General features: G+C 37.3%; 1 protein-coding gene across 1 annotated transcript in view; it reads right to left on the bottom strand.

Annotated features, from left to right (window-relative positions):
• The window catches only part of GRM1 (glutamate metabotropic receptor 1), a 171,605-nt gene that overhangs the window by 44,390 nt on the left and 99,537 nt on the right, over positions 1-27,678 (bottom strand). Inside the window, exon 3 of the mRNA XM_026044728.1 lies at positions 15,938-16,173. Within this exon, the coding sequence (XP_025900513.1) occupies positions 15,938-16,173 (236 nt within the window). The remainder of the gene's footprint in view (positions 1-15,937; positions 16,174-27,678) is intronic.

Below are 27,678 nucleotides of genomic sequence, written 5' to 3'. Positions count from 1 at the left end.
TATGATAACTCCCCCCCCCCCTTTTTTTTTTTTTTTTTTTTTCTGGGAGTCCAAACAGGGATCTAAAGGTCTTCTAAAGGTAGATATGGTATAGATGGCCTCCGTTTTTGTGTGTGTGTCAGTCATTCTTAGGAATGACCATCACCTGGCAGAGCAATATCCAGGCTTTCAGCAAACTGAAGACAATTTGGAGACAGATTTCTCATGCTCTCTTCAGTACCAACGTACCCTGCCATAACCAAATACTGTGAGCTTACATGCCTGCCCGGCTCTGCAGAGATATGCCAGTGACACAACTCATCCTTAGAAAATAGAAGCAGTAACATATCTCACAGTGTCTCATATTAGAGAAGACCTGATAGACCTGGGGCACGATGTATTTGTTTTATTCTGTGGCAACCAGAGGATCTTACAGTGAGTGGGACAGAAGGTCAACATGCTGAAGAGATCAGTCATTTCAAATCTGGGACCCAAAAGGTAACAGCTAGTGATTTCTTCGACATCGAAATGATGCACAAAAGATGATGAGCAAACTTAGCTTTCCTTGATTTTAGTAGTATTTATATGGCTCTCTGGAATAAAATATGTCACTTCCATTTGGATGCTTAACTATAATTAGGGTTTCATTTTTGGACAAGGGATAAAATGTAATCAATTATACATTATATTTTTATAATTATTTTTAAGAAAATAAATAATATAAATACATGATTTTTGCAAAATGCTTCTTTTGTTTAAACTCATTTGGCATTGCCTGTTTAGCTATTTTGTAAATATTGCCAGTTCTTTCCTTCTAGCATTCTGTTATAACATCTCTTACATTTTCTAAAAACAAAGATAACAACATAATTATTTTACAAGCTTCATTGTAAGATATTGCAAAATGAATTCCATAAAGTCTTTTAAAAAGAGGTGCATTCTGTTCATTCTATTTCATGAAATGAAAGCCAAATGAAATTCTCATCTCTTACAGAAGAAGCAGAGAAGCATTGTTGACTCCACTGAGTTCACAACGCCCAAAAATAGTCAAAATGATAAGAACCAATAGATCAGTGTAAATCAAGGCATGTATTTTTGTATGAAAACTAGCAAATGCCCATCTCTTTCATATACCTCTATGGCAATTTCTTGTGTTTTCAGAGGCAGCTGCCTTTTAGACAGGCAATTACAGCTGTAGCTGGAGAGCACACGAAGGAAGGCCTGGGTGATTGCTAACTAGTGATAAGAGCGAGGAATTGTCAGTTAGGATGTCCCTTGTGTTATTATCCTGGACTGTTACAACTATCTTGGTGCCTCTATGTGCAAGCTAGAGGGACTGCAAATAATTTGTGAAGAAAAGATTTTTTTGTTTTACCAAACCAAAAGAGGTTAAAACAAAAGAGGCTTCATTTCAAAACGAATTAAAAAATGTTCGTATTTTTCATACCAGAATGACAGGCTGAGAAAATGGTCACAGACCATAATAAATTATTCAAAATTCAACATATTGAGGTAAATTCTTGGTTCTAGTATGTTTTCTATCCCATAATAACTARGTCTTTTACTGTTTTACTGCTTAACCAAAGCAGACATTATGTGTAATGATTACCTMTTCACTTCCTACTTTGAGGTCTTTGCCTTCGCAATAGGGAAGCAGGTTCAAGAAGCAGTTAAATATACTGAGAGACATGAGAGGGTTATGACAGATAGAGAGGATGGTAGGAGAGCTATCAGAAAGACACAGTCTAAACAGGTAACTTGGTTCCCATTGTATGTGAACTACTTGACTGGATGAAACACCACTACTTGTCAGGTAAGGGTGAGGAACTTCTATTATTTAAGAACTGGGATCTTTCACCGTGTCCTGAAAATCATGTCATTGATCTATACAAAATAATGTAATGCTTTCTATRTGACAGCAAGTTGTTCTGCCTTTTAGCAAGACAACAGGAAAGAGGTTGCACTGGGACAGCAAAAAGGAGTGAATATCTAACCATCTGTGGGTCCTTCACTACATTTGAAAATACTCTGATAAATATTTGAAATCTTACAGTACATGAAGCAACAAATGGAGTTCAGAGGGTTGCAGACTTCATTTTCAGGATGTCATTAAATCAGAAAGGTTTCACTTCCATTCTTCAAATGTTTTTTATTTCCCCAAGCAAAGAGCTTCTATTCATGCAATTATTTTGATGTATTTTTCCCTGAAATACCAAGATACAATTACAGCTACAGGTTGAGATACCCTGCTATTTTCTTTCTGAGCATAGTGAGATCTGTGGGTCTCCCAGATAATACTGTTTTGTTAGATTCTGTGAATGTTGCCTTTTAATTGGGATTGGTGTACTTCCAGTTTTGTATAAAGTACAGAAAGAAGGGAAAGTAGTTCAAAAACTGAGCATTCAGCAACCCTCCCCAAAATGTTCTCTTCAGAGTTCTGTATCCAAAACATTAACAGAGCAATGATTGCAGCAGCATTTGTGTGCCAAGGGTTATATATTTTCATTAGTAAAGTTGGATAAATAACTATTGACCCTTCTGAAATAAAACTACTTGAATTTAGGAGTTATTTTTTGTTTGTGGTTTTTTTTTTTTTTTTTTTGTACTTTCATCTGAATATCTTTAACAGATACGTGGCCAAAGGAAACCAGAATGTGAGTTGAGCCATCAAGAAGCACAGGTTTTCACTGAATTTAGATATCTAACACCTAGAATTTACAAAATCAGTCCCCTTTTTAGACACACTGTGCACCATCAGCATCTTCAGCTTCCTTGCCTTGTTCTTTAAGAATTCCACATTTTTCTTTGCTATTCAAAAAGAAGTGTCTATCCTTTTGTCTCTCACTGTGTGTCAGGAGCGGTGGGAAAAAATTTATTTAAATTTTCAGTCTTGGTTCTCTGTATCACATTATGTAATACATAAGGGCTTTAAGAGCTTAGTGTCAAACACCCTGGAAYGGGGCTGACATGCACAAATACGGCAGTGCCACAGCGAAACTGCAATGCTGTGAGGAGGAACGGCTCCACAAGCTGCTGACTCACGCATTGATCAGAGGCACAGTGAGTCTCAGTGTCGCTGTACACTGTGCGAGAGAAGGAAAACCAGGCAGCGCTGCCAACCATAACCCAGTCTAACCTTGTAGGTCCAGCCCCGTGCACAGGGCAACTTAGGAACAAAACAAAAGGAACCAKTTGTCTTCCCACCCGCTCCTGTCTTTCCCAGTCTGCAAACTTGGCTTAGCAGCTACAAGAGGCTCRTGCTCTCTTCCCCATCTGCCCCTTCTGCCTCTCTCCATGGACATTTGGCACTTCACACAAATCCCTGACTTACAGAAATGCAGATTTAAGGTGGAAACACCAAGTGATGATGCATGTAATTCAGGCTCACACTGTGTGCGATGGCAACGTTGTGTTCAGATAGTCAAAATGAGGTTGCCATCCCCGTGCCACTGGAGTGGAAGGCAGGAGGATGTGAAAAAGTGGCACAGAAGGTTCCTCTTTCTCACTTTTCCAGCTCACTCAGTCTTCCCTCATAAGATTGATGTTCCAGTCCCTTAATCATCTTTGTAGCTCTATGTTGGACCCTCTCTAAAAGTTCCATATCTCTCTTCTACTGGGGAACTTCACTTCTTGTACTGCAATTAAAGAACTCTTTTGCTGTTAAACATGGGTCTGAAAAAATCTGCTTATAGCAGATGGCTTGACAGAAGCTCACCAACCTAATAAAACTTCTGCAGAGAAATTCAGTATGGCCAGAAGCCTGTGTRCTTCTTTCTTCTGGGCTAAAATTCTTTTGATTTTATATGTAATTTCCTAGCAATAATTTATACACAATTTCCTAGCATGTATGGCCATATGAATATGAGCTCTTGTGATTCTTCCTTCTCCAGTTGCATCTCCAAACTGACGTTTGAAACCTCTCCTGTCATACTGTAGGGATGCAGTACTGTAAGCTAGTAAAGGCTTGGCAGGAAATTTGGGTGTTGCTTCTCTTTATTCCTAGCCTTCAGTGGGACGATCCTGATGAAATAGCTCTGCACTGAAGACCACTTTTTAATGAAAAAGAAATTGATGAAAATTCAGAGTGTACCTCAATATGAGCAGAAAAATCTCTCCAAACCTGTGATACCTGTATGTGCTCTTTCAATATGATCAGCATGAGAAACACCATTAACAGAATTCTCAACATTACCAAAAAATTGACAAGAAGGTTCTGATTATCTAATTTTGGCTGTTATCTTAATTCCAGTCCTTTGGAATTAATAGACTGGAAAACAATAGAAGTAATTGTCTCTATTTGGGATAAATCAGTCTCTATGTCTTGGACTTCCAGACAATCACTGTTCACATTTTCAGTATCAATTCAAATGCTTTGAAAAGAAACATCAGTGTGTATTCATATACCACCTTTTTAATGCCTGTATTCATACACCAGATTGAGACTTCTAGATACAACTGCTGTAATGCACATAAAATTATAAACTCTCATTGTTATGCACATTCTAATGAAGATCCTTGAAATTAATCTACTCCAAATACAGCAAGCGGTAAATATATTTAACCTATTTGATGATCAGAAAGATTTATATTTGGCCCTTAAAATGGGGGTTATCTATTGGAAGGTTGTGGTAATTGACTAGGAATCTGGCACAAAATGGCAGTGGCTTTTCATTATCTAAGGTCAAATACTGAACCATAATTCACGGTCATATTCAAGTCTTAAACCTAGAAAGCAAAACACTCCACTCATGATTCTTAACTGGAGRAATCCATCAAGATGGCAACAGTTTAGTCTTTAGTCTTCAATTATATTCTAATTCATCTAGTTAGGAAATTAAGATTTTATTTGTTAATAACACTAAATGATATGTTTATTCTAGAAACAGGCAAYGCAGAAGATAAAATGAACTGAGTCTAGTGGTTTTCTTGCAAAGATAGACAATAATTATTACATGAGCCTGATAAATAATTATTATGAGAGCTTGACAAATAATTATGATGATTAATTTGTTTTTCTTAAAGCTGGATGGTTTACAAACTGCCTGTAAAATGACCACAACATGTTCTATTATTTATTCAAAATTATTATTTAACTTCCACAGCAGATCATTATTTCTCAGTTCCTGTTTTAATTAGAGATGAGTATTTCATCTTCTAGATAGGAATAACATATGCCAGCTGATTTTTTTCCTTAATTGAAGGATTTGTACATGTAACAAGCAAGAGCAGTGATTTCAAATCCAGATATAACATTTGAAATCCATGCTATTATTTAACTATCTAACTCAAATTTGATGCTGACAAAACCATTTGAATGGCCAAGAATAGCCTTCATGTTTCAAAAGTATAGGAAATAGCGTGGTTAATTTAATGGAAGCAATATGGATGGAAAGGAGGGTTTATACCATATCTATTCCAGCACAGGCCATACTCTGAAAAGATATCATAGTTCCCCAGCCCCAAGTTATTCTCTGACTATACTATTTTTCTTTTCTTCAATTGTTTTCTCTTCATCTTTTCCATGCCCTTTTCGTGGGAATATGGCATCATTTAGTTACTCCTATGATACACACATAGCTCCTTTCATGCTCACTTTAGTGCTAAGCTATCTCCAAGCCTCTTCTCCAGTCTCTGCAGTTCTGCGAAAGCCTCTAGTCTCAGTGCCTCAGACACCATTTTAACATGATCTTTTAACATCCCAGGGATCCTGGAATGTCTTTGCTTTTCTTGCTTTCTTTCCAAATTTTTCAGCTAGCTTATTCCTCCAGTGCAATTCTGAATCATGACTAGTCTGTTTAAGGACAGAGTTTGTTAGCGTCTTTGTACTGCAGGTACTGCAAGTAACTATGTAACCTTGCTATCTTATTCACACACTTTAATAAAGACATATTTAGAACTACTATTCTTAACGGGTCTGTTATTTGGAACAAGTCTAGCRGATAATGAGTTGCAGCTATTCTTAAAAGAGAATGAATGAATACAATTAAAATCAAATTCATGTACAAATTTAAAGAAATATTTGCAGATTTTTAATGTTTTCTGCCTAGGTTTAATCATTATTTTCATAATTAATAAACACAATTATTGTATCAGACACCCTTACAGACATCCTATTGTAACACAGAATGACTGGCGAAATGAAAAGCTCAGGAAATAAGACTGATTAAATTTCAAGTGTCATGCTTTTCTTACAAAGTCTGAGAATTTATCTGAGAGACAGACTCAGTAATTGTCTTGAAGCTTTTGTAGTGTTAAACACCTTAGATTCTTATATTATGAACTTGAATATATACTCAGACACCTAATTATTTGACTTAATTAATACACAAACTTCTCTAGTTGCTGTTGAATTCCATGGGAATTATGAGAGATAAGGTACGCTTAAAAATCAGGTCAATTTATCTAGGTCTGAGAGCATTGACTTCAGGAACCTAATTCTGGGCATCTTTGAAGGAAAATGCTGGTTCAGAATTCAAAACTATGCAATTTTTATAATAATTATAAAATGGAAGAGCACAGAATAGGGCAAAGAAGTAAAATGGAATCTAGTGTCATTATGTTAAATATTCAATACCAATTCAATGCCCCAAACATTCATCAACATTAATTCCCTCTAGACTTGGGGAAAACAAGGATGGAATTAATAAAATTCCTTCATTAACTTATCCTCTCTGAAGATCTCTGTTCTGATCTTGCACAGAGATGGCAAACAGAATGCATCACATAATCTCTTCTTGATCCATTGATCTAGACCTGTAAATATTTAAGTAGCAATCTGCACTTGTCAATATATAGGTAAGAGATCTTGAGGACTTCGAAGGCTTCAGTCAATACCTCCTACCATTGGACAAAACTTTTCGTAGCTGATAGGAAACACTCTGTAGTTGGCATACACAGACTATCAGAACCTAACTGATCTTCTCCTGTCTTATATTSCAATGTTTCTGCATGAGTTTGAAAGAAAGTCAAGAATGGTATCTAATATTAAGCATGCTTTAAAACAATATTGATTCAAGATGGGTTTTGCAGTATATAAAAGCAGTAGGAGATATATATTGAGCTGCAATAGAGTGTACCTCCCATCAGCCACAACTGTTAGGTTTTTTTTTCTTTTATAATTATTTTAGAAGATCAAGTCACTAATCTCACCATTCTCTAATGTGGTTTCGGGAACACTGGTATTAGCTTACTAGATATAAAGCAGTGTGAACACCACTGTATTTCATAAATACAGCTCCCTCTGAATTTCTCCTCATCATTTCTCCCCAGCTTAACACTGTGTTTTTAATAGACCATATCCTCAGAAAAAGGAACTTCTTGTTTCAAAGGCAAGGCTTCAGGGAACTGCAAGGCTGAAAGCTGATGGGATGGATTTCATGTGTGACAAGTAACTGCCACACATGAGACAACACAGCCACATTGCAGCTGTGCAGTCACTCCCTGAGACTCCTCTCATTTGCTGGGATCAAGGGCAGCTCCTGTGTCTACTTTGAAGCAGAGGAGCAAAGTGGTCTTGGCCATCCTAACTAATGCCTTGTTAGATTATGTTATAATTTAGCAGAGCATGCTCAAAGTTTTTCGGTTTAAATTCAGGTTAATCTTCAAATGATTGTTAGGAGGAATATTTCCTTTTAACGTGCAATATATTAATCACAAATACATACATGGTAAAGATCAGCTTTAGTTTCCTTTTAAAAAACTGACAGGACTTATGCCTGGAGTTGTACAGTACTACGGAAAAACAGGACATAAAGACACATTTAAAGCAAGCCAGATCAGAAGCTTCTGAATAATGTCAGCACAAGGACAATATATCAATGATTAGAAGTGAACCAGAGCTAAGCAAATCAGAAAACAAAATAAATGGTCTAAATCATTATTCACACAAGAAAATCAACAGAAAAGGAGGAACCTCCCTCCCCCGCAAAAAAACAGAAGCCAGTCTTTCAGATCTGAGTTTGAAAAACTGTAATTCTAGTAAGCTTCTTTATTTCCAGTGTGTAACCAGATGTGACATGAAGTAGTGCAGCAAAAAGGGCCATCCAGCCTACCCAAACTCAAATTGATGATGTACTTGAGTTCTCACAGAAAAATGAATCTTTCAATATGATTTTTTAGACAAAAGTAACCCAGAAAACCAGGCTGAACAAACTGGCCACTGGGGAAAGTAGAAAGTACACTGTATAGTGCTATTGCTTTGAAGACAGTGTGCCTGAATTTTTGTCCCTGTGAAGCTGAGCCTAGGGAGAATCCAGAACTAAATTAAAAGTTTTGACTTGAAGGTTCCTCCAAGGCTACTTTCTATTATAGGAATCACAAAACTTATTGAGCTGGAGGAAATCTCTAGAAATCATCTTGTCTCTCACCTTATGCTCCTGTGGCCCTCCCCGTTTTAGCCAGCAGCCCGTGCCTAAATGCTGTAGCTGCTGTTAGGACTTTCCCTTAACTGCTTCCACACCAGTAGACTTTGCCCTCTCTTCAAAGCTCCCAGGATGACTAAGCTGCAGCAGGACATACTGGTGGCTACTGTTTGGAGCACATGGACCACAGCAGTACCAATTTGCATGGCTGAAATTCTACTACTCGGGCTCATAATCTACTGTACTTTGCACCATTGCTTATCCTCTTCCTCCTACGCTCCGCCTAAGATACAGTAAAAAGCTCCCATTCATTTTAAGAATTGTACTGCCTTTTTTTTGGCAAACATCCTCTTTGCACAAAGTCTATCCCAAGGCTACAGCCAGACAAATGTGAGTGTGCACACGTGCGCCCAAACAGGTTAGCTGATCCTTTGCATCTCTACTTATGAGATAATGATAGTGGTAATGATAGCAGGTGAAATTGCAAGCTAACAACTTGAGGTACATGAGAGCAGAGAACATACCATGTAATAAAAGACCAGGAGGGTTGAGTGAAGGCAGTTTGCCTTGGCTAAATGTTTATAGCAAGGCTAATTGCTCGGATGTGTGACCTGCACACAAAATCAATTTCTAGGAACAAGACAATTAATTTTCAGTGTGTGCTTTTGTCCTCGCCACACTCCCGACAAAACTTCAAAGCACCTGCAACAGCCTGAGCAGGTCCTGCTGTTTTCTGGGCAGTGGAGAAATGAACACTAAGGAGGCACGGGGGAGCATGATTTATATGTCCTGTTCCTTTGCTGCTCCATCGATTTACTCATGGAATGAGGAAAGCTTAATGTCACAAACCTACCAGAGATTTCTTTTAATCCCAGAAGTTGAAACTTTGATTATTAAACCCACAATGGAAAATGTAGGGATAAATTTGAGATTCAGAGAACTTTTGTCATATCCTCCTGTAATGGATATACTTTCCATAATATAAGTTTAGTACTGTATATTATGTTGTTTACAAAGATGTGTATATTGTCTATTTTCTTTATTATCATGATTTTATTTTTAGTGAATGCTTAAAGAAAAAAAGAACACTTTTAAGCATCCATTAAAAATAAGATTATCATAATCAAATAAAAAAGAGACAGTATACTTATTTTGATTGACATCCTAGTTAGAAAATAAATATTTGTGGAAATATAAAGTATTAAATAATAACAGCTGCTTTTTTTCCACATTCAAAAATAAAAACTAGAAGCAAATGAACAAAAATCTTGCCATAGATAATATCTTTTGCTAATAATTCCTGTTATTTTTCACGGGTAATATCTCTGTTCTTTAAGCCTTAAAATCTCTCATTCTAAAATAATCATTTTCTGTACTGTAGTGCAAGCACTGTAGGAGTTTCTGCTGATGCAGCATCTCATGGGAAAAGTGATCTATGAGGGAGATTGGCAGATGTCAAGGTTAAAGCTCAGTTCTTGGCAAAGCACCTCTGGTCACCTTTGGCACAGTAGAATGAGCCCTGATATTATCAAGAGGATCCAATTTGCCCAACTCACAACATAATCTAAAATATTCTGAAAACCTCTCAGATCACCTCTGGTTGAACAACCTTTCAGCCAAGGATAGAAGTGACCAAGTGTGCAGCCTAAAGTATTTTGTCTATAGATACGAGAAAATCCCTTGTTAACTCATAAATTAGTCAAAACTAAAATGATTCTTGAGAAAAATATGTGGAAATTCCTTGATTAAGAGTAGTCCTGAAATTCTTATCTGGTCTGAATACAGTTTGAAGTAGATATTAGCTGTATATGAAACTGTTTGAGGATGGGAACAGGTCAGACAAAAGTCTCTTTTTAGCCTGTCTGGTGTAATAAGCAAAATTAAGGAAAACTTCACAGACTAATACAGGAAAACAAACACCACCACAAGTCTGATTAGGCATCCTATGGATCTTCAAAAAAAAGCATTCTTTGCCAGAGGTAAAAACACCTCACTAAACCTATAAAGAATCTAGGATTGCTGAATGAGATAAAACCAAATATTTTTTAATATGTGGGGAATAATGATTGCAAACACTCAAGGATGTTCCTAAATCACAGAATCACAGAATATTCAAGGTTGGAAGGGACCTCTAGAGATCATCTAGTCCAACCTTCMCGCTCAAGCAGAAGGGAACCTAGAGCATGTGGCACAGGGCGGCATCCAGGCGGKTTTTGAAGACCTCCAGGGAAGGAGACTCCACAACCCCCCTGGGCAGCCTGTTCCACTGCTCTGTCACCCTTACAGGAAAGAAGTTCCTCCTCACCTGGAGACGGAACTTCCTGTGCTCCAGCTTATGGCCATTACCCCTCATCCTAAATATGCCTAGCTAGAGGCATACAAATCAAGCTGGCTTCAGAATCACTTGTAGAAATTATCTGCTTAGTAGTTTGCTACTACTAACAGCTATAACACAGCTACACTGCCTCCAGACTCAAGCTGCTATGTTCAGGTAACACTGCACTGCTCTTTGCCTAAGTTGCTGTGTGGGTCTCTGATATCTAAGACACCTCTTCAGAGTGCTCCACATTTATTTCAGGCATGTCTATACCAAGCAAAGCGAATGGCACAAAGTCTTTATAGTGAGAAATTAATCTATATTCATTGTAATTTGTTTCTCAAGTACGAATCTGTGTTATTCATACCAAACCATAAACTTTTCTAGGAATGCTTYTGTCCTTCTTTTTCTTCAATCATTAGTGTGTTCTACCCTTAGTTTGACATGCTATGTGGATTACTTACAGAAATACAGAACTGTTTAGATGGGATGAAGGCCTATGTTCTGTTTCTGAGAGAATCTGATAACACAGGAAGAAGATAGTTTGTAAAGGATACAAATCTGACCCAAAAATTGGGGGCCATATAGATCCTTGACATAACAGCTGGCCAACCTGGAGCAAATTCAGCAGATGGCTGAGGAATGGAGCTCTTGTCCTGTGAGGAGGTGCTGAAGTCTTGTTCAGCCTGGGAAGAGACAGCTTCAAGAATACCTAAGAGCAGGTGTCACTCACCTACGGGAGGTTATTGAGAAGAGTGACCCAAGCTTTGGGAGGACAAAAGACAAAACACATAACTTGAAAGAAGAGAGGCTTACGTAGAAGTTTTTCACCATTAGGACAAGCGCTAGTACAGATTGTCCAGGCACGCCGTGCAATCCTTGGAGGCTTTTCAAGACCTAAATTGATAAATCCCTGAGCAACCTGTTCCAAACACACAGTTGACCCTCCTTTGAACAAAAGGTGGAACTAGAGGCTTCCTGAGTTTCCTTCCAAACTAAATTATCCTGTGGTTTGGTGAGTCTGTGTCTCTGCACCCAGTCTGATTGATTTTCTCAAAAACAGACAGGAATTAATGAATAAAGCAGCCCTCACAGCATGACCAGGGTATGAGCAAGCATCCAACAGGGAACTTGGACTGCAATCTCCTTTGGATCAGAAAAATCTACATTTATTGTTGTTGTCTGCCACAAATAGGTTCACTGACAAACAATCCTTCTCCTCAACGATCAATTGAATCAATGAATGAATCATGAATTGTCCACTTTGTTCCACTTTCCTCTGTTGAAAAATGTCTGTGCTGATTGCCTGCCAATGTATTTTGTTGTCCCAATAGATGAACCGCTGCGAACATAATCTGATGTTTGCATCAGTTCCATAACCAATTTTACAATTGTCTCTTGTGCAGAAAAATACTCCTTCCTCCCAGGTATTGTATTATCTGTCAGGAGGTGTACAGGCAGTCTATAAAAGAGTAGTCAGATATCCAAGAGCTGAACTGCACTGAGTTCTCTGCTATGTGAACTCACCAAAGAAATACATGCCACTGTAGTTTTATGAAAAAGAAAAGGGGAGGAAACAGCACTTTTTTTTATTAAATCAAGAAGGAAAATTGCCTCCAGAACTCCAGGCTGTATAGTCTATCACATAAATTTGCTGCCAGCATGTAATGTCCAAAATGTGGAAATTGCTGAACAGTCTGATGACCAGAAAGAACTTCTAAGTGTTGCTTGGGACAGTGCCTGAGATGGAATGTTAAGTGAACATTGTCAAGTCCATCCTGAACAGGGTAGCTTCTTATTATCTCAGATGAAGAAACACCTTTTTTTTTTTTTTTTTTTCTAGTGATATTAAAATGGAATTCTCTGTTCTGACGTTTCACCTGAAGGCCATGAATAGATTAAGAATAATGTGAGATTCTGAACCTCCTAATAAGTTAGTAGTCCAATTGTAGATTTTATATATACTTTGTTTTCCTAAGAATGAAGCTATTATGCAGAAAGCATTGAAAATATCTCAGTGATATTAACAGTCTGAGAAGAAGCACTCTGTCCTGGAGGTAGTTTTGGCTTGTAAGAAATCAAGAAAATTATGAAAGAATAGTAATATAAAATTTTCTTATTTTCAACTATAGTAAAATTTCTGAACTTGAACCATATTGTGTTGAGGAAGAACATCTGTATTAATCAGAAAGAGAGAGAAAGAGAGAGGGAGAAAAATGGATGGAGGCAGAGGTTTATTTCCATAAGCCTCTAGGTCCCGATAAGATCCCCATAGGCACCAAGCTATAGATGAGAGGTTTGTATTAGCAAAGAATAAGTTTTAAAGGACTCCCATTCATTTGTCTTTCAGGCAAGTGGGGAAAAAAAAGTGTTTCAAAAGTTTTTCGAGAAGGAAATATCCAAAAAGAGCAATCACTTCATAGCTCTTGATGATTCTGTCTTGTCTTCCTGCATATTTCTGCTGCAACCATACACATACTGGTAAATCCAGATAACCTTTTCTGAAAATGCTGCCAGTTATTAGGCAGCCTGCAGACTTCACAGAGTGGAAGGTTGGATTTGCTTATTTCAAATCATTCTTTGATCACTTAGACCTTTTCCCCTACAAATATGTGCACACACTCAAAGGGTACATTGTAAAATGAAAATTCCTGAAGGACAAAATCAGTCTTGTCAGATATTGAATTAGAACAGTAATTCCTGTCATCAGGGAAGGAGGATCTCTAGGGACTCGCTTTTCCTTACTTTGCAGAGAGCCTGGAATCCCAAACTAGTGAGGAATCAATAGTAACACTGGCTGAGATGCTGCACAGGTAGCAGATGGAATTACTTGTAGAAAAGTCCTTGCTATTTACCATTTATCCATGAATACTAAAAGTTGAAAATTGCATTTCAATGCCATTTGTCAACTAATCAATCAGTAAAGTGATTAGCTTTTATATGAGCAATTTGGGCTAGCAGTAAACAAAGATTCTGAAACTCAGGCTCTGTAAATACTCATATTTTCAAAAATCTGACAGATCCAAGAGTTTAGAATGTATTTTTGGATAAGAGCAAGACTGTCTTCAACCTAGTAGTTGCTCCTAGGTTTTACTTGTCCTTGCTGTGTAAATACAAACAAGCTATGCTCGCATAGACAACACAAACATCTTTTATCCTTTGTTTTTCTTTCTTATTAGAAAATTTCCAGATATGATAACTCTCCAGAGATAGAAGGTGAATCTGAGTAGTCTACTTTCAGATCCATTTATGTTCATGCAAAGATGCAAGTGCGCTGTGTTCTCAGTAGAGAATACCATGGCCTTTCCAGAATACTGAAAAAATCAGGACTCCAGAGACAGTCACAGGTCACAGTGTCTACAAATAATTTGCATTTACTCACAAAATCTAAGGGGAATCTGCATTTTCCATGATGTGGGATGCTATGTATCTCATTAGAATTAACATTAGGTGAAAGAGAGTTGAGGAACTTGGTATCAGTTTTCAATACTGATAATTTTCCCAGGGTGACAAAGTAATAGCAGTAATACTTTAATTGGTAGTACCACAAAGAAGTCAAAACTGAGTGCACTTCTAATGAATTTCAAATATTAGCACTTATTATTTATTGTGCGACATAGGTAGGAGACTACCTGTGGTTAAAAGAGCTGCTGAAAATCCTCGGAAACTAGACATTTTTATAGGTTACTAACTCTCAATTTCTGTGAATGGCATGTCCAAAACAACACAGTTTTAAGGTTCTTTTCTTAAGAAAAAAGACTATACATTTGCACTATATGTCCATTATTCAATCTACTGATAGCAATTTCTGCAATTTTGGTCAATATCAACTCCTTCAGATTGAGCTGAAATAGTTTCAAAAACTAATAAACATATAATGTAAATCATTTTGGTAGCTATAAATTTAATAATCCAATTGAGGAAAATATATTGAATGAGCTCAATAATTATTTGCCTAGTTTGGCATGCCATTAGGTCCTCCGACCACAGAAAGGGCAGACTGACAGACTGAGCAGGCACATCGGTTCATTTTTGAGTCAGTCAAAATATTTGTTGATATGACTCAGCTGTTAATAGCAGGGATTGAAAGAAAAACAGAGGCAATGTGGAAGGTATTTTTTAAAAATGTTGGTGATAGAGAAAGGATGAACTAGAAATACAATGTGAGTCAGCCCAGGGGGAACAGGAAGGCTACCTGAGATTACTGCTAATATGAGGTAGAGGGGCAGAGGGGCACAGATGTAAAGAACAGGACACAGATTCACGGGAAGTCAGATTTTGTTAATTTTGTTTAAAATGAAGTATCTGCCTCACTATCAAGATAATCTTTTGACTACAGACAAAATATACAGAACATACTTGCAGAAAATACTCAGAACTGCTTTATAGAAAAAAATCCCTCCTGATTTATTAATAAAGTTAATCTTGATAATCTTCCTGAAATATTTTTTAGCTTATTACCTCTATTTCTGCCATGGAACAGGAAACCTGCCTATGTATAGATATGATTCTCTTGCTATGAGATGACAGTCACTTCTACCTATAGGACAGCATGCTTTTTCTGAGAGTTATGTACTGGAAACAAAACTATACATATTTTGATTGGTAAGAAAGAGAAAGGATTAATTTGATTCAACTGCCCAACAGTTTGGCCAGTTTTAAGGCTTAGCAACTTTCCTTAAAATTGTTTTTTGCCATAATACCTTCGATAAATTGCCTGATTGCTTACCTGGTCAGAAAAACTGGTGCTGGAAAAAAATGCTTGTTCCTATTCTTTCTGAAATTAGTTGTTACCTATTTTTGGTGGGCTGGATGAGAAAGGTTCGTTTCTTCTTTTATGTCCATTGCTACCTGTGCCTTTACTAAGCTAAGAATAAGGTTGTTTATCTAGCAATGGATTGCAGTCTAGATTTCAAAGTGTAAGAATTCCTGTGATTTTTCCAGTTCCCTGGATCTTCAGGAATTTGACCACTGGTGCCAGGCATCCATATTACAAACTCAGGCATTCTTGTCGACCTCAGCATAGCCCTAAAACCTGAGAGGAGAACAAGTCACTCTGTGGCAGAGCAGAGTGGTATTGACATGAGGCTGTGCAGTGAATGTCAGACATACTCCTATCAGGACTAGGATTTACATGACAGAGGCTGACACTTTTCACCAGCAATTTATACACTTGAAAAAAAATAAATATCCAAAAAAAGAAAGCTCCCCCTCCCCAAACACACAGAGGCAAATTTTCCCCAGAGCACAGACTGAATGAGGAAAATAGCTGAGAGGTTACCAGTGCAGTTCTTCTGGAAGTTGAGGTTCTCCAGCGGATGCCCCGGGATGCGACACTGGAATTTGTGCTGCCAGAACTCAGGGAACCAGGGGTTGCGCGTGTTTGTGTCCAACCGCAGCTTCAGATAGTAGTCGTCAAATGACAAAACCTCTGGAGACTGCAGTTTGATAGTGATGCCTCCGTTGGCTTCAGGTTCATAACCTTCAATGACTTCATCCCTGTCTGCCCAGCCGTCACTGGAAAGAGGAAAAACCTGTTACACAGAGACAGGAAGCTCGCTTTGAAAAAGCAGCTAGCCAAAGCCAGGGCAGCACCCTCACAAATGTGGTTACGAGGAAATCTAAAACAAATTCCAGGTAAATTTTAAAATTCAGACAAAGACGGAAAAAAGAAAGAACAGTAATGGAGGCTGTTGTATGAGCAAGTCTGGCTGATTTCACACCAAGGCCTCATTAGCCATTCTGGAAAGAAAAAGACCCTTCTTTGTCTCCCTGGAAAGGAATTCTGGGCGTAGAACAGTGTCTTTATGTCTCAGGAGATTCTGTCTTATTCAGGCTGTCCTGTAACGGTAGAAACTGTAAGAATTTATATTGATAGAAAGGAAACCAAACTAGAATCCTAGGTATTCTAAAGAAGACATCTCATTTGCATGTATCTTATAGCAGAAGAGTGATTCAAGTGAAACATGATCTGAGAAATGCACCATGTTAGGGAAAATGTAGGTAGAATACTTGATAAATAGATTAAAAAAAAAAAAAAAAACACGTGCTATTCTTACACCACAAAGGCTTGGTGAAAACATATTTTTGTTTTGTTTTGTTTTGTTTTGTTTTGTTTTTGCTGACCAATGGCTTTTCTATTGTACTTTTCTGTTCATTCATCTGTTTATTCTGTTGTCAATCTAAGCCATGCCAGAAGCACTCTAACAGACATGAAAACTTTTTGAAGACATAAAAATTTTTGAATAAAGTTTTTTTTAAAGTCTGAGTCTTAGTCTAGTTCTCTTTACTAGAAGTCCATTGATTTAGTGTCATTTTCCAATTCTTTTAGGGTTCTCTAAGCGCAGTGGTATTACAGGCTGATTTAAGTGGAAATATAAATTAGCCTATACCTAATTCTAATATGATGGTCATATCATGAGAGAAATAGCTTATTTTGGTTCTCTAATCTACCTGTATTTATTCAGCACCCAACCAGTAGCAGTGAGTGCTGCTGTGAAAAGCAGATAGAAATACAGAAATATTTCAGCTATTTAAATTTCACATAGTTCAAGTCACAAACCAGCAAAAAGGATCAAAAGACACAATTTTTACTTGTTCTGTATGTGGGGAAAACTACCAAGAGGTCAGTTAAAGAATAATTAATTGACTTCTTTGCAAATTGCATGATTACTTCTTTTGGTGTCACAATGTTTATGTTTTGCAAACTGTAGAATCAAGCTGAAATAATACTGAGTCAAAAAGATTAAGTATATCCAGTCATTTTTTACAAGACTTTCTGGAAAGGAGGTAGTTTCTCCAGTGCTGAGATTCCTATCAGACAACCATTAGAATGATTTATTTCCTGTCCTCTATGAGTTTGGCTTGGAAGATTGCCACATTAACTCTGAAAATGAAGCACAGCTTTTCTGCAAAGGTGAAAGAAATGTATCTCAAGCTCTTTGAGTGCAGCTGGTGGAAAAGCTTGCCTAAATTGGAACGTAGACTGTCTTCTCATGTTTCTTTGGCTCCTTCTAGCCCACAAATGCTTTTTTTCTGTTTGTTTGTTTGTTCTCTCTTCTACTTCCTAAAATTATTAAAACTGCCTGAAAAGTCATGTGCTCAATCAAATGTGAAGAAAAGGCACTGGAATCAGAATATGGGAACTTTGCTTTACTTCCAGTAAAGTCAAGGAGCCAAGGAGAGCATGTCTCTGATTTCCTAGGGGACCTGTGCTTAGGGGACTGTCCTAGTAGCTGCAAATTCTTTCCAGTGCTTAAACTTGCCCYAGGGAGCCTGTGCAGCTTAACAAGCAGTAGTGGGAGGACAATTATTGGAGACCTAAGATCTTTTTATAATCTCTGACTAAATTTCTTTTTACTCTGTGGAAAAAAAAAAAATGTCTGAACAATATGCATCATTAGTGCTATATGAATGAATGAATAGCATGCCAGAAGACAATGGTAAAAATTTTGACGTTTCTAATACTGAACAGCATCATGATATTAAAGGCCAGATGACAGCGTGCACATCAGTGATACAATCATAAAGGCAACAGCTGATACAAGGGGAAAAATGAAATCTCATTAAAAGGCAGTGCATACTATTCTTTTATTGTCAGAGCCTAGTACTTTCCACCTACTTTTCCTTTTTTTATCCTGCTAAGCAGCAAGTAAAGCTGAATGTTGCCTGTGTGTTTCTCTCATGTGCCTTTAGGATTAGGATTTCACGAACTCCTGGCTGAAATAGCAGAGCTGCTTATGGGCAAAACAAGGTGGCCCAACATGGTCTAGCTTTGAAGCACAGCTGGTATCTTGTGCAACGGTTCAGCTGAAACTCTTTGAGGATGTTCATAATGTGAAGACAGCAGCAGTGAGGGAGGGACAAATGTGTGGTCATCAAACCAGTCACTGTTCACTACCAGCAGCGAAAGAGCCACTTGCTTTTGTTACAGTTCATGGTGTGCATCATGCTTTAAGTGGTCAATAATTTTCTGCAAGCTACTTCTGGTGACTTAGTCTAGTGCCTGTGCTTAGAAAGGCAAATTCAAATGCCAGCACACAGTCACAAGCAAAAAGGGAAAAACCCCAGGGTACCCCATCAATCATCAGACTTTTTGTTTTCCATTGGTACAGACCAAGTTTGAATAAATTAAGCCATTTCTTAAGCAATTTACTCTCCTGATGATGTATTGTAGTGGACATTTCTGAACTGTAGCAAAAACACTCGCTATATTTTTTGAACACATACATTCTTGTGACTAAAATACCAGGAAAAATATAATGGATTTCCAATTTCCTCTCCTCTCCCAAACACGAACACTGTTGACTGCTTTTCACACGGGCTGATGAGACAACCAGCAATCAAGTACTCTATTTTCATCTCTTCAGGACTTGAACTCTAAATGGCACAGTTGCAGTTCTGATCTGCTTCTCAGTACAGCATTCAGATCATTGTTTTTCCAGATGTTTATTTCCAAACAGGCAAACAAGCAACAAAGAGAAAACATTTACATGTTTATGAAGAACATTTGGAAGCTGCTCTGTGATTTTTGTGGGAGATACCATTCTTTCACAGTTAAAGAAAATGAAATATATTTGGCAGTTCGGGAAACTGTAAGTGGAAATTTGATCCTTGTGCCCTTACAAGGCATGGCCCAATATCATAGCGGCAAACTAATTTAGATACCTGTGTCTGAGGGTCTGCATCWCTGGTAGCTCTGTCAAAGGCCTCAGCATTAGCAAATGCAATGTTCTTATGATATTTGCATTGGTGATTACACTTTTTTTCCCCCTGCTATACTGGTCAAAACTGGTCAAAAAACATAAAATATAAAAGAAATTAAGAGAAAAAGCCCTTTATAAATGCTGAGTGAATTTCTGTTGCAATAGTCCTTCTACTTAAAAGAGATGTTATTATTGTAAGGCTAAATAAATTAGTCACACTAAAATAATTTCATCTCTTTTTGGATAGGTTTTATTCCAGTGGATATTTTTCTCTGGGTTAAAAAAACAGTTTAACATGCAATTATTAGGAATTAGAAAATTAAATTAGGAACATTAGTTTCAGACTTCCAAGAGCTGCCGCAGAGAAGTTCCCTGCAGATGTACAGTCATGCTCAGGTGGATCAGAGTCCATATTCTTGCTTTCCCCTACTTTCCACAAAACTAAAGCTCATGTCAATATACTTTGCTTCCACTCCCACAGAGCATGTTTCTGGATGCCTTCTTGTCATTGCTCTCAAGGCTGCCAGCTGGCCTACTGTGATATGAAACTTCTAATATATTTAAATATGAGGACAGCATCACTTAAAAACATCAACATTTGATAAATTGCCAAGGCCATTCTGTTATTTATGTCAGTCTCTTTATTTTAAAGCAAAATGATTATACTCAGGAATATTTTTTGTCATTTTATTTGCAAAGTRCCACTTTGCAAAATCACTTTTCTGAACTGTGATCAGACACTGCTTACTGGAAGACATTTCAAAATGCTACAAATCTCAAAGTAATGATAAGTGGAGTTTAAGCAGTCTGCAACCAGTTCTGATAAATATCAATGTCCTGAATAGATGGTCAGAGCAGAAAACCCACTACTTTTTTTTTTTTTTTTCTCTAGCTGTTTAGAAAAATCTTACTCTGATAAAGCCCAGCTGGCAAATCCATCATGGATTCTCATGACTGCCTGCAAGAATACAATTTTAATGGCCTCATCAGTGCTATTCTGACAGAATTCGGAGCCCAGYCTGAGACCAGTCCAGAAAGCACCAATGTGTCAGATGAGATTACTTAACAGTAGCTTCGCCAAAAAAAATCATTGTATCTCTGTATCTTATTGCTAGTCGACATGAGTGAGGGTAGCAGAAACAGACTCTGAGTAACCTGCGAAAAAACACTCCTGACAGTAGATTAAGAAAAATCTTTATCTCATCAGGCCAGTACAGTGAAAAGAGAAAACAATGCTAGCTCACGGTGAAGGAGGATGGAAAAAATTCTCTGGCAAAGAACACAATCAAAAATATTCAGTGCCCATGCTTCATATCAAAGACTGCATGGAAAGAAAAGAGAGACTGCCCAGAATTCATCTGTTGGCACATGGCAAAGAGAAAGCTGAAAAGTGCTGAAAAATATTGTTAATGAAGATCAAATCAAAACTAAAATACAGTTTAGTGTTTTGCTTTTGCTTGCTTTTACCTGGGGCTTGCAAACATTGGCTGACCTTCTCAAAASGGGAAGACTCAGAATGAGTTTACCAAGTCTTGTCAGCCGAAAGAGAAATGGGGTAAACAGTCCAGGAGCTTTGCTCATGCAGCCATAGATGGAGTAAGCAGGAATTATTACTCTCCCAGGGAAAGTATCATGAAAAGACCAGCGCGAAGAATTGGAAGCAGGCGGATAATATTACCAAGGCTCTTTCTTGGAAAGCGGTGAAAAGTAAGAGGGAGAGGAAAGACTGCCATTCTGAGCAGGTACAAGGGGAGCAACTAAGGAACATTTGCTGCTAGGCCGTGCAGTTGTGTATTTCAGATTTGTAACTCCTGTAGTGTTAGTATGCCGCTGTGGGCAACCTGGTACATCTGGGCTCAAGAACATGTCAAGCATGGTCAGGACTTGGGCTGGAGAGGTCCTGAGCTAGAGAGGATTACAGAAGCTGGCCGGCATGATTTACCACTTAACACTCCTTGCAAAGCTCTATATTTACCCATCACAGCTTGAACTCCAAGGTCCTCCAAAAGGTGCCATTTTCTAAGTGAAATAGAAATATGAAGTCCAAAAATATTCTCAGGGCCACTTCCGGTAGTCATATTTCATGATAAATTTTCTGTTCATGCCAAGTTCTGTTGCATAAAGCTCCAGTGAACTTTTTACTTCCTGCCTATGATTAAGAATGGCCCACAATCATACYGGTGTGTTCGTTTTTGTACTTAACACCAGCAAAAACTGTTGGTAAAGACTTCCAATCTTTAGTTAGAAAATCTTTGGTTAGAGGATGTTTCTTTGAATGAATGATACTCTGTAAAGAGCTTAAGTAAATAAATGATAGGTCATTATGTTTCGGATGATTAACATTTTTTGTGTGTGTGAATTTTCAGAGGTTTTGCACGGTTCATTTAAAAAATGTAGATTATAACCCCATTGACCATGATGGATTGTCTATTTTGTAAATATGTATTTAGGAAGGTTTTAATTATCATATGCAGTGCATGCATTTGCATGAAATTTGCATAATGTAATTTAACTGTCTATCATGCAGGCATGATCTTGGGGAGGCTTTGCTGTGAAAATTCTTGACACGGTTGGCATGTACGGCTTTTTGTAAACGTGGTTGCTGCTTATATGCGGGAAAGGTTTTACCATTCTCCAGGGTACACACCGGTGCATATCTTGGAAAATCAGCAACTGTACATGTATTCTCCAAGGCAAAAGCTGAGTTTTCACAAGGTGAACACATGCTTCTACCCCAGCCTGTCAAGAGGACTGAATCCTTGTTCTGCATATTTGAAATTCACAACATGAAGCATCGTGAATGCGCAATCTCTTTCCCGAATGAAAATAAGTGTCAGGAGAAGGAGAGGGGGAGCATTTCTCTAGTAGCACATGCTAATGGGGACCCTTGGTCTTAGCTCTGTGACTCATGGAAGGTGTTCTTGGCTCCAGTATGGGAAGTTGAATCCAAGACTTTTAATATCATATTAATAAACTGAAATCTGAAAATAGAGAATTTTACCTTTGATTCTCTATGTCGGCTCCTGAGGAATTTTTTTTAACTCTCTTTTGCAGCCATGCTTCAGACCTTATGCAAGGAGTGCACATCACTGARGAGTGCACTGAGGTCTGTTTTGCACAACCTGACCCAGGTGTAAAGGGAAATGGAGAGCCCTCTACCTCCCCTCCAGCCCCAGATCCAGATCTTGATGGGGGGATTAAATGTGAATTTGTTGTACTAATTCATGGATGTCCTCCCCAACCACAGGTAGAAACAAAGGCACATTTCCTTCCTTCTCATCCTGTATTGTTTGTGGATACTCTGAGGGACAGGGAAATAGGAAAGTATCTTAGAATCACTTTTCCATTTCTCTTTTTCCAAGGATTGTGCTGAATTCAAAGCTTGAATTCAAAGCTTTAGATTTCTCCTACATGTTCACCTTCATAGAGYAGTTCAGAATTTTCCTTTAGTGTTTTATATTCTCATGATTCCGCAAATCATCTCTCATAGGATAATGCTTAAAATAAATATATACAGACTTTATAAGCCTTATTTTTCAATAGAAAAATTAATTTCTAAATATGCAGATCTAAAGAAGGCACCTACTTTTTCCATCTTTTTAGTCTTAGGACATGCACAAGCTTTCTGGAAGGCTATTTCAATACTCTGTCTTGAAAACTGTTCCTTTACATTACTTCCGTGAAGAAATTGCTCATTGTTTTGATAGTTATTAAATTAAACCATTTCTGCAGTAGGTAGCTGCTATTCCAAGATCAGTTCCGTGTAGTCAGAAAATCATGTTATCCAAACAAACTATCACAGGTGTCAAAACATCAGCTTACAAGAAATGAAAAACAAAAGGTGAAATAGGATGAAAATCATAATAGAATCTCAGAACTTGTTAAGCTTTTTATCAAGGCTATACATAGAAGAAAATGTTCATAAGTAGCTGTTTCTGCAAAAGCTAATTTAAATTTGGCCATCTTTKAAATTTTTGTTTTTTACATTTAATGTGGATACTTGAACTCTCAGGTTGCTGTGGACATTTACAAAAAGTGATATTCTTCATGCAAAAGTTTACAAAAAAAAAGAAACTATATATTAATGTGTAAAATATCTAATTCATTTTATGCTAGTGGGTCACCTAAGGATGCTTGTTTTGTGGCATCAGGGGCTTGGGAAGCTGTAGTGAGATATATATACTTAAAAACACAGCTCACGCTCAGTACTAAAATAGGAATCTAGGAACTGGACAAAAAGCACCCACAGAATCACTTTCTTCTAGAAAAAGAAATGACTAATATACAGAACTATCCATGTATTAAGAGAGTTCTAACATAAGCCAAGAATTTCTAATAGCTACAGGTTTGATTTTAAATTATGCTAATCAGAAATTTATATTGAAGATATGAAGACATTTTGTTAGACTAAATAGGAATACAAAGTCACAACTGACAGTGACTCAATAATTCAAAGGGTCTAAAGAACCAAGTTGCCAATGCACAAGGTAATCAGATTAATTCTCAAGACTGATAAAACAAGAATCATTCTTTGTCCATTCTGTACTGGAGATGGAAAGGGCAGCTGTTTCTTCCAAGCCAAGGTTATATTGAATCAGAATCAGAAGAATTGTCATAGACAAAAGGAATGATCATCTTTTCCTATATTAGACTTCTGGATGGTAGCAACAGTGCTTTGTGGATTTATTATTTAAATCCTTTAATCAGTAAGGATGTACAGAATTCAGTGCAAGAGCGAGTTCATAAAATTTTACTCCTGACAGTGCAGCTGTTATTTGATGACTGGAAGGGGGTCTCAATCTTCACACGCTCATGTGACTAGCACTTCCCTATAAGAAATCTCCCTTTTTGCCATCTTTTCTATCCACCTTTCCTCCACAAAGAATTTTTTTAATCTGCATCTTTTCAAGCTGATTCAAGTCATTTTTTTGCTGGTCCTGAGAGGGAGAAGATAAAATACTCGGGTGAACAATTTCTTTTACTTCAGCGTGCTTGCGTATAAATCACTTGCATTGGTCACCTGCAAACCAGATRTACTCTGCACAGCCAAAGTGGCCATTTTGGTTCTTACATCTATGGTTGATAGATATGTCTCTGGGGTTTATGGAAAACTAGAAATCAGTGAGTTGCTGCAGTTGTGTGCACACAAACTCAGAGGAAAACAAGTGTATTGATGCAATAAATGGTCTACAAATCGTTTGACAATATACAGGCAAGAGCTGACTGACGCCAAAGCTGGAGATTCTCCATTTTCAGCTCTTCAGTGTGATATTAAAGTCTCTGAAATAGAAACAGGAAACATTACTTTCTGAATGTTTCTATCCCACACATAAAACATAACCACCATGACAACTAACCGAGCCACACAGCATTTCTTGATGTGCAGAGTGAAAGGAAATCCCAAACCATGGACAAATGGTAAAGTCCCCAGTTTTATTATTTCCTTTTACCTTATGGCTTAATGGTATATAAAAAGTTAAGAACCCATCTCAAAAAACTAAATTGAGTCTGCGTCTAGCAAAAAAGTATAAAAGCAAAACTTGAAACCTAAGTAGGAATCCATAAAAAGCAATTAGTTCTTCAGAAACATTAAAAATACAAACTACTCCCTTGTATTCACCAATTGAAAAGYGGATAAAACCTACCTTATTCAAGAGAAGTCATATTCACCATAAAAGATAAAACTTAGTTAAAAAAAGAAATTAGAATAGCTTCTTCAGGAATAATACGGTTGCGGTGCATATGTAAGAAGAGCAGACTGAAGTTTTGAATAGTTTGGACAGAGGATGGACTGCTGACGGCCACCCATGCCTACCTATTTTCTTCCTAGTGCTTCAAAACTCCTTATTGCTAACCCTTCTCAGAGCTAGAGCATAGGCAGACCCAACATACACAGGTGAAATAGAGGGAAGTCTACTACTAGCCTGAGTCATTTCTGTTTGGGGGATCATCTATTCTGTATGAAGCAAGTGAGTCATCTTTAGTGAGTACTATGGTATTGATACTGAATCCTCTAACTTTGGTCTGGTAGCACTTACTTATTTGAATAATACAACAGAAAGCAAATAAGATAGCTCAGCATGGTAAACTCTGCTTAGTTCAGTTAGAAAAAAAGGCAGAAAAACTCTGTTCAATTAGAAAAAAACAGAAATATCAAGTGAGGAACAAGGTCACATTCATCATTTAACATTCCAAAGGTCAGGCAAAGCATGCAATTATCCAGGAGGAATGCTACTGTGAGGATATTTTGAGAGTTTTTAAGAAAGAAGAGCACTAGCAGCAGATATATGGGTGATATCATAATTTTTGAAAAGATATTTTACCTGATAGGGAGGAGGAGGAATAGAGCGAAAGAAGTAAATTACTATGGGGAAGAGAATGCTATCTGTAGTATAAATAATTCATAATTTTTCCAATAGGTATTAYACCTATTTCCAACTGTAAGAAAGGAAAAATATTTAACTCCATGCTTAATTTTAACAACATTTAGGAAAGAATGCTGATAGAAAGAATGAAAAAAAAAWTTTTTTTAAATGTCTTTATGAAATGCAGCTACTATATTTTTACTGAAATCAGAGTCAAAATAGTTCTTCAGCAAACAAATCCTTATTTATACTTACCTTTGTTTACTAATTAGTTTTGGAATGGTCATATATTATTAAATTTTGTTCAGTATGCATCACTGTGGTTGCTACCATGACCAGAAGTGGGTAGGGGGTGTGTGGGAGTGGGTAGGCAGCTATATTTACAAATGTATAGTAACTATTTCATAAGCCAAAGAGAGACTACACGTGAATGGGAATGAACTCTTATTTGCGACCCAGGCTGCATCCTGTGGCACTTGTCTATATATCTCCCACCCTGCAATGCAAAGCTGTCATCCGTATATGACCAAGCACCTCCTTGGCATCTTGTCCTTTTCTCTTTTTCATTTCTTGTTCCTTATCTCCTCAGTTACTTTTCCTTTAGCACCCTCTCCATTCCTTCCTATCCAATGGGGCTTCATCTGATGAAGGCTTCTAGATACTGCAACCATATAAATGACAGAGAAACATAAAACGCTTCACTAGCTACATGAAGAGAAAGAGAATTTTTGATAGTTACTAATTTTTGGATGACAGGCAGTAACTTCATATGTACAGCAGGTGCTCGCACACTGGCAACTGTATTTTAATCCCCACAGAAATACAGGAAACCACAAGATTAGTTAAAAAGAACTAGCTGAGAAAGACTGGTATTATATTAATGAGAAATATATAGTTTTGACGGAGGAAGAACAAAGCTATTCCCGGGAGACTGACCTAATATAAAGAATAAGAGCATTGTAAGAAAGTTATTACTTATTTCCTTTGCTGTATTAGCACAAGCTTAGCTGTGCTACAGGATATTTGAATTCTTACAGATATATTAATTTTCTGTGTTTCCTCATTGTTACCATTGACCTTATAAGAAATGCCTGCTAAATTTAAAAATAAAAATCAAACAAACAACAAAAAGCAAATTCAAATCTGYTTAACAAAAAGTAGAACTTGACCTAGTACTGGACAAGGAGATATAAAGCTTGAACTATTAGAAATTCAAGTGCCAGAACATCACAATGCTTTCATTAGAAAATGAGATAGAACTAAGAAACTCTATTTTTGTACAAAGAATAGGAGGAGAAATGTAACTGTCGTCAGAGTGGAACTGAAATATCAGCTCCCCCAAAAAGACAGCCTTCTAATTTAGCAGAAGCCAAATTAGAGTCGCATTATATATGTGTGCCATGTAATTTTGACAAGCAAGAAAAAAGAAAGGTAAGTGCATTTGGGGAAAATGTAATGAAATTAGCAGAGAATGAAAGTAATATTTGCTACCTGCATTTTTATTGCTGTGGTGGAGACGTCTTTACCTCAGGACTCTAAATCTGCAGATGTCAATGAATAAAAGCTTGAGACTGTGTTGTCTAATAACTGAAGAGAGGAGAGCCATTTCTTTATTATGTGATTCTCTAATAAACGGCCAGGAATAGCAAGGATTATTTGGTAGGGAAGGTTTGACAGGCAGGTGTCTGATGGGAATTGGTTTAATAAGATAACCTTTTTAAATGGTATATTCAAGAAATCCCTGGAGAAGCACATACCAGTGTTAATTTGACAGCCTTTTCCGCAAACGGTTTTCTTTCTTTTTCCTAAAAGAAAATAAAAATAAAAGTAATGAAGCTGTATAGGGACAGATTTTTTTCTTCTCTTCTCTTCTCTTCTCTTCTCTTCTCTTCTCTTCTCTTCTCTTCTCTTCTCTTCTCTTCTCTTCTCTTCTCTTCTCTTCTCTTCTCTTC

Source organism: Nothoprocta perdicaria, unplaced genomic scaffold (genome assembly GCF_003342845.1).
Source record: "Nothoprocta perdicaria isolate Ctin4 unplaced genomic scaffold, notPer1 scaffold_38, whole genome shotgun sequence".
Lineage (NCBI taxonomy): Eukaryota > Metazoa > Chordata > Aves > Tinamiformes > Tinamidae > Nothoprocta > Nothoprocta perdicaria.
Note: the sequence above shows the minus strand (reverse complement) of the source record. Positions and strands in the feature narration are given on the sequence as shown.